The sequence below is a fragment of the Alexandromys fortis genome, unplaced genomic scaffold (assembly GCF_014885135.2).
Source record: "Alexandromys fortis isolate MF-2015 unplaced genomic scaffold, M_Fortis_MF-2015_v1.1 scaffold_67, whole genome shotgun sequence".
In the NCBI taxonomy this organism is placed as follows: domain Eukaryota; kingdom Metazoa; phylum Chordata; class Mammalia; order Rodentia; family Cricetidae; genus Alexandromys; species Alexandromys fortis.
Window position 1 is genome coordinate 8,297,410 of NW_026067945.1, and position 8,404 is coordinate 8,305,813.

Genomic DNA, 8,404 nt, shown 5'->3' on the forward strand with positions numbered 1-8,404 from the left:
ACAGCCTTGGGACTCCGTCCCTACCTTCAGCCTTCCCTTTTTCATCTAGTGCCCCCTGGTGGCAGATTCTAGCAGGATGGTGGATGGGGTTTAAAGGATTCCTGCTTCCCCCCACCCCCCCACCCCCAGCAAAGGACAGTGATTTGAAGTCAGGCGATATTTTCTTGATGCCTTCCTCTAGCCAGCTCACTGTCCTCAGACCACTGAGTTTTTTGCCTCTTGTCAGTCTCTGGGAAACGCTGCTTCCCTGATACCGTCAAACTCAGATGAAACCTTCCTGAAGTTGGGAAGGCCAGCCCCGCCTAAGCACAGAGTGGGTTCCGAGAACCGCTTTCAACCCAGTTCCCAGCACACGGCAGGAACCAGGACTCTGAGCGAGTAAATCAGGTCAGACAGTCACTGTGCAGAGTTGAAAACATCTTGACCCAGCGGCTTGGAGTCTAAAGGATCCTCACCGCTTTAAGAGAAGGCGTGGCCGTCTCCCCCCCCCCCCCCCTTACCCGGCCCCTCCCCTAGGCCCCTGAAACCTGAGCTAATCCCTTTGCACGCGGGTAATTTATTGGTCTATTGGGCTTTTCTTGGTGGCAAATTACATTGTCTTTATTCCTGAGCTCTGGCCCTGGAGCGCCTCGCACATTCCTAAGACTCCTTTCTCAGGGTTGATCCTTCACACCCCCTCTGGGCCCCGGCAAAATAAGTTTTATTGAGATGCTTTGTCATGCAAACAGGGTGGTAATAAGCCGGCTATTATTCTGAAAGATGGGGCTTGATTAGCAGTTCAAAGGAGGACTGGGCTACGGTCTGAGCTGTGGCTGTTCTGGTACGGAGATATTTTTCGTCCTGCTGACTTGGTGTTCTGTGAGCATTGCCTTTCTGTTTCCCAGAGGTGCCGCCCACAGAAAATCGTTCAAGTCTCGTGAACCTGAGCCACGGGGCTTCCCTCTCTACCGTGGCTCGGTGGTCTACAAGAAAGGCAGGCACTCGGAGTTCAGTCTCCAAAGTGTAATTGGCTAGCTATGGGCAAATAGGTACTTCCTGGACTCTGGCTACTACATGGAGGCCCCAGGTTTCTACCAGAGACAAAATTAGAGACAGGTGTTAAAGGGAGGTTGGGGGTGGGCATCAGGAATCTCCAACTATGCTTTAACTGTGGAGTATGGAAGTGGGGAAGGTTGTCAGGATAAAGATGAGGAGGCCCTGTTCTTGGGAGGGTGCCAGGCAAATGGAGGAAGATGTGCCCACTTTACTTGGGGGTTTCAGAGGAGCAGCTGCAAGATCGGGCCAGAGAAGGTAGCCCCGGGAAGGAAACCAGTACACCTCAGTGTATATCAAATGACAGACAGGGGGTGGTTACATTTTAGCCTGCGTCTGTGCGGCTCTAGAAGAGGGCAGAGAGGGAACTCCCCAAGAGGCAGCTGGAAGTGTCCAGAACAGAGAGAGTTAGCTTGCCCTAGCAAAGGTGTGTATCTTGGGGACAACTGAAAGTTTCAGACTCCCACATTCTGAGCCTCCGTGGTGCACCTTTCGAAGTGAGCAGTAAACTTTGCAAAACTGGGCGTGGTGCACGCCAGTAACCACCGGCAGTTGGGAAATGCAAACAGTAGAATCCGGAGTTCAAGGCCAGCCTGGGTCTCCTGAGATGGCCTAAGTGTTGGGGCATGAAGTAGCTCACACTGAAGCCTTAGCTCTGCTGAACCAGGCAGAAGTTGATAAATAGTTCATATGATTGCTGGGGACCCCAAACTGAGCCCCAAGGGCCCCCTCTACCCAGCCTGTTCTGGAAGCCCACCTTGTTCTGTGAACATTAACATTAGCCCCACCTCTTAAACCAAGTCCTCTACCTTGCATCCTGGGATTTTCGGACAGGTTCGAGGATTTCCTGTTGGATTACCTGAAGTTCAGGGAGAGCCACTGTCCTTGCAAGCTTCTGGATTCTCCTGTTTGTCCAGTTGTCATTCTCGGGACAGTAGCTAATCCTAAATGTTGGTGGACCCAAGAAACCTGGGCTCAAACAAAATGTGCCAAGCACACAAGGTCTCGCGAGCTTTGCGGAGTGTCAGGCTCTTGGTGAGATAGAGCACCAGGCAGCGAGAATCAAAGAGACCCCACCACCACCCAGAAGCATCCTCAGTCCCGGAAGGCTTAGAAAGAGAAAAACCAGGCTGGTGAAATGGCTCAGAAGGTTGAAGGTGCTTGCTGCCGAGACTAACCACCTGAGCTACATTCCCAGAACCCACAGGGTAGAAGGACTCCTATGGATTCTCTCAGACCCCTACATATGGGCTACAGCATGTGTGTACACACACACACGCATGCATAATATATACACACATGTAAAATATCTTTCTTAGAAAGAAGAACTAGGAAAACGTTTACATCACCGGGTGAGGTGGGGCCACTCACATGCCATACCCACAAAAGAACAGTAACCTGCCACTGGGGCAGTGAGTCCCTTTCTGTCATGCAGAGAGCGCTGAGGGATTGGCTCAGAAAGGCTGCCTTGCCCTCTGTTTGTACAAGCTGCTGTAAGATGTGTTACATACTCCCAGACTCTTCTGCTTCCATGAATATTGTCCTCAGAAGTCCCAGATTACTGCCAGAAATCTTTTGCTTAAATACATATTTGTGAAATAATGTATCTGTCAAATAAAAAAGCAGCCTTTCGGGGACTTCTGATAGGGGACCCCACAGCTTTTGCTTTTGATGCCAGGCCAAGTTGGCTATAGGTCCCTTGACCCCTAAGAGGCCTGTAGTTGGTGATTTAGAACAGAGGACACGGGGTGAAGGGTGATACCTCTGAAGATGTCAGGGCCTCTCAGCTTGCTGCCTATGAAGACAGTCCAGTCGTGGTATCTTGGAGGTCCCTCCCCCAAGGTCCTTAAGAAATAACAGCTGTACGTACATCACTTCAGGCTGACAGACTCCAGAGTAGTGCCCTCTGAAGAGGTAGCAGAGGGCACTCATGGGGCTCACCCACTTCTGGCTCCGACTTACCACTGTCCGGATCATCTTGTAGGCAGTTGTCCTATTCTGAACTCCAATGTCTCCTTCCACCGTCGGAGAGTTCAGCCTTTTCCGGAGGTTCCAGGGAGGCCCCTCAAGGCTGGCTTATGGTCTCAAAGCTTCAGGGCAGCAGAAGAGTCAAAGACAGGTCATTTCTCAGCAGCCTCCGTGTCTGCTTACTGCTGGGAGGGCGCAGAATCAATCTGTGCTGCCGCAACAGAACCGGGCAAGGCAACAGATCACGGTGTTTGGGGCCTTGGGGAGCCGGTCATCTCAGACGGTGTCTTGAGGAAGGACTTGTAGTGAGTGCGTTTCTGAAAAGCATAGAATGGGGCTGAGGAGGTGCACCGGTCACTAGTGGATCACTCTGTGTGAGATTGAGGACCTGCGTTCGGATGCCAGGCATTCAGGTAACAGCCAGGCACAGCAGAGCCTGTAACCCTGGCTCTTGAAGGATGTGAGCAGGTGGATCCTGAGGGCTGGCTGGCTGGTCCAGCTAAAACATCAACTTCCGGGTTTAGGGAGAGCCATGCACCCCCATAAAAGATAGAGCACCAACCTGGCATCTACCTCTTACACACACACCACACGTGGACACATAAACACGGTGGGGGTGGGAGATACCTGCATAGAAATACCATACACATGCATGCCTCACACAGGGAAAGGAAGGGGGGCAGAGGCAGAGAGAGTCAGAGAAGCAGTCCTAAGACCAGTGCACAGCTGAAGCACACCTGTGGCTTTGTGACCCAGGGCGACTCCACCCCCTGAGGCCGCCCACTGGTAAAATGGAGATAAAAGAAAAATTCCTGCCTCCGGGGTAATAGTGAAAGCCTAAGATGAAAGTTGCTTGGTTTTTCAGAGGGGAGGTGGTGGTGGTTTGGGGAACTGAGAGCCGTGGTTACATCCTGCCTGTGTCAAGAAACCTAAGAGGAAAAGCTATCCAAGGCCTGGGCACCTTTTTTTACCTGTCGGTTGAGGGCCGTAGCAAGTCCTGGAGCCACTGAGCGTGTGCACATCCAGCCGTGGTAAATCTCCACGTTACACCAGCAGTGCTAATGACAACTGAGCAAAGTTTACGACACAAACCTCTTTCCGGGATCGTCTTTCCTGAGTTCTGCAGGCTTGGCGTAGTCAGCACCTCCGACCCCGCCCCACCCCATTGCATGATGGCCGCTCAAGGAGGTCACACAACTGTGGGTTTGACCCTGGATGCCTGCCCCAAATCCAAAAGGCCCCCTAAGTTGTGACCCCAATTCTGTGAGGCTGACTAGATGTCACCTGTGACACCAATGGGTCTCTTGTTTGCTGACACGCAGACTCCCCTGAGTGTCTCTGGGTGGAGAAGTTACAAGTGCCCCCATTTTTCTTTCTGGCATAGAGCCCAAAGTTTCTTCCTTTGCTCACTAGCAAAGACAAAGTATTAGAATGTCGTTCAATCTGAAGTTAGCCCTTAAGGCAAGTTCTTTGCAGATAAAGAAATTGAGACGGAGTTGGGTCCTCACAGCTACTCTCAGAAGTGAAATTGAGCCCAATGTCCTCCTTCCGCTGCCTGCCACGTCACATGCCACGTCACCTTCAGACCTCTCTGTGTCCTCCGCCCTGAGCAATAGCATGGAGAACATTCGCCACATGGCTGAGAAATAGAGTACGTGGGACAAAGAAGTCCACTTAGGGTCCTGTAGTATCCCCAGGATTAGGGAGCCAATGGAGACCTAGGTTCCTGGGGGCAAGTGTCCCAGATGAGTGACCTCGGCTGCTATCTGCCAGCCCCAGCTGTGCAGCCAACCGGATTTGAAGCTGGCCGGCTCTGAAGGAGGGTGTGGGCATGAGCAGTCGAGGGCCTCCATCCTTCCTTCCCTCCGTCCTGGTGAGGGTGAGGTAAAATGGACCCCCGTGTAGTTTCCAGTCAGGGCCGACTCTATCTGTGGCGCTTTTCTCATGCACCCTGGCTCTGGGATTCTGAGACAGCAGGATGGCCAGCCAGCATTCGGCTCCTAGCACTGGGCCAGTAGTCAGAGGCCGCGTAGCAGTTGCCTCCCCTCCATCTAGAGGAGCAACGCCCAGGGCGTCCCCGTGTCCACCCAGGCCAGGCCCTCGGGCACCATGGGTTGTGGATGTCTGGGAGGTCACATATGTGGAGTCTCACTGTGCTCCCTGGCTGCTGTGGCCCTGCACAGCAGGCACCAGTGGATCAGTGGCCCAGGCTGACGCACTGGTCCTATTTTGTTCAATTGTTTTCTGAGACAGCGTCTCACTGTGCCACCAAATGCTTCCAGAGCTTGCAACCCTCCTGCTGTTGCCTCTCAAGCGCTCAGATTCTGAATATGCACCCCCATACCTGGCTCTGTTCTGATGCAAGTCAGCCTTCAGTCTCCATAAAGCTGTAAAGGTGGGAAAACTGGACGTCTGCTTTTAAATTCTCTCCCTAATGCTCACATAAACACATGACCTCTCAAACCAAAAGAAAAGCATGTTCAACCGGTAACAGCCCAAAGGAGCTTGCTTACCAAAAATCTCAGAAACACAGGTAGCCTGATTCTGAGCCGAAAGCCTGAGTCTCACGGAGACTGACTTCTGTGCTCATGCCTTAGTTACCGTTCTGTTGCTATGAAGAACCATGGCCAAGGCAATTCTTATTAAAAGAAAGCATTTAGAGCCAGGTGGTGGTGATCTTTTAATCCCAGCACTTGGGAGGCAGAGGCAGGTGGATCTCTAAGTTCCAGACCAACCTGGTCTACAAGAGCAGGTGCGTGCGCATACAAACACACCCTCATAAATAATAATAACTAGACAGATTCAAGATAACGCTTTCCGTCAGCTTCCCAGACCATTGGAAAGAGAAGCCAGTTCCTCTGTGACAGGATACAATGTAGCAGCCGGCATTGATTGAATTTAACGGTGTTCCCTGCCCACCTTAAGAAACAGTCCCTGGGAACTAGTCAGCTAGCCATCAGCCCCTGCAAGATTTTTATAAGTGCAACTCCGAGTTCTGGAGTGCCTTGTCCGGGGAGGACCCAGGACCTCCAGAGAGCGAGGTGGGGTCCTCAGTGTGACGGGAAAGCTCCCCCAGGAAAAGCTGAAGTCATTTTGGTGTTGGGTCATTGTTCCGCCCTGATGGAGACACTGGGGAATGCACTCAGGGATGAGGTTGTCTCTACTGTACAGCTGTAGTGAGCAGGGACTCCTGGCCGCACGGCTGTGTGCGCAATAAGTCACTACCAGTCAATACATTCACACAATACATTTTACTGTCATTCCTTATTTCAAATCAGTATAAAGATGTAGAGAGTTTTGCAAGGTCTTGTTCTGGCAGGAATGGGGACACATATTTAACAGTGGGGTTTAAATGCCTATCACCTTCCTTTTGCTCTTTGCTTAGAATTTTTTGGAGATGGCCCTGAAGTAGAAGTATCTTGTTTTCTTTCTTTCTTTTTTTTTTTTTTTTTTTTTTTGGTTTTTGAGACAGGGTTTCTCTATAGCTTTGGAGCCTGTCCTGGAACTCCCTTTGTAGACCAGGCTGGCCTCGAACTCCCAGAGATCCGCCTGCCTCTGCCTCCCGAGTGCTGGGATTACAGGCGTGCGCCACCACCGCCCGGCCTCTTGTTTTCTTTCTTATGTATTGACTTTTTTTTTTATGTCCAAGGATGGTTGGTCAAAAATCGCCATCCTGTTAAATGCAAATGCTGGCCCTTTTCTGCATCTGGCCCATCTGCCTGAACCCTCCTCATCATAGCAGGCTATGCAGAAGAATCTGGAAGGTTAGATAGGGCAAGTTACGGTACAGTTCATTGATCAGTGGGCGTGGATTATAGGTGGCACCATCTAGGTGAGGCCTCTCTGCATCTCTAACCCACAGAGGTCTGTAGAAGAGGGTCCCAACATGATGGCGCGTCTGTTCTTCTCCGTAGCCATCACCCCCTGCAAGATCCTCAAGTGCAACTCTGAGTTCTGGAGTGCCACGTCCGGCAGCCACGTCCCTGCGTCTGACGACGTGCCGGAGTTCTGTGCAGCCCTGCGCACCTACGCCCTGTGCACGCGGCGGACAGCCCGCACCTGCCGGGGTGACCTGGCTTACCACTCAGCTGTCCATGGCATAGAGGACCTCATGAACCAGCACAACTGCTCCAAGGATGGCCCCACCTCACAGCCACGCCTGCGCACGCTCCCGCCAGCCGGGGACAGCCAGGAGCGCTCGGATAGCCCCGAGATCTGCCACTACGAGAAGAGTTTTCACAAGCACTCAGCTGCCCCCAACTACACTCACTGCGGCCTCTTTGGGGACCCGCACCTCAGGACTTTCACAGACCACTTCCAGACGTGCAAGGTGCAAGGCGCCTGGCCGCTCATCGACAATAATTACCTGAACGTGCAAGTCACCAACACGCCTGTGCTGCCTGGCTCTGCCGCCACCGCCACCAGCAAGGTAAGGGTATATGGCAAGGGTTGGCCGGGCCTGCAGGGTCACACTGTTAAGGCTCAGCTGGTACCAGATGCCTCCAGCACTGCTGGGATCTTTTTGTTGTTGTTGGTGGTGGTGGTGGTGGTGGTAGTAGTAGTGGTTTTTCGAGGCAGGGTTTCTCTGTAGCTTTGGAGCCTGTCCTGGAACTACCGCTGGATTCTTACTGTCACTAAAGAGGCAAATGGTTTAGAAAGGAATGTTCTGGTCATCCCTTGTCAGGAGATAAACCAATTTACAACTGTCTGTATTCTGCCTCTTGTGTGGTATTTCTCAGACTTCTAGATACAGCTCATGAGGGAATCATGACACCCCCCACCACTCCAGTGTCAGAAATTAGCGTATAAAATATATAGGTTTATTTGCTTATTTGTTTAACTTTTCTAAGTATTTCATGCATGGGTACTGAATTTAAATCATTTCTACCCCTTCCCCCACTCCCAACTCATGTGTCCCTCCCTCTACCTCTCAGGAGGCAGAGGAACGGCTCCACCCAAAATGTAGTTGGTGGGAAACGTGAAGCTAGGATTTGACCTCAGCCAGGACAGCGCCTGAGCCCAGCATGTTCTCCGCTGCCACGGAGCCAGCTAAAGGCCACTCATTCTCCAAGCCAAGGAGGGCTCCATGTCGGGGTGTCAGATCTTAAGTCCTGTTCCCCAGCCAGTGCCAGAGACAGCTGAGATATGACCCCATTTCCCAGGCAAAGGGATACTCCTACCAACCCCAAATTACCTCAAACTTGCCAGGAGGTAAGATACCAAGGTGAAGGGGCAGTGCTGCCGGGCACTGGGGACATCTGCCCTCCTCCTCGCTGCCAGCCCTGTCACCAGAGCCCCCTGGGGCTCCCAGGCTGGCTAAGAGACAGTGGGTCTATTTCCCCAGGAGGAATGTGTTGAGAGACCACACGTTAGGCAGGGCCAGGCTGGCCCACAAGGCTGTTTC

General features: G+C 52.2%; 1 protein-coding gene across 1 annotated transcript in view; it reads left to right on the top strand.

The window, feature by feature from the left end:
- The window catches only part of Rgma (repulsive guidance molecule BMP co-receptor a), a 41,355-nt gene that overhangs the window by 24,473 nt on the left and 8,478 nt on the right, over window positions 1-8,404 (top strand). The window contains exon 3 of the mRNA XM_050149144.1: window positions 6,915-7,429. Coding sequence (XP_050005101.1) covers window positions 6,915-7,429 — 515 coding nt within the window. The remainder of the gene's footprint in view (window positions 1-6,914; window positions 7,430-8,404) is intronic.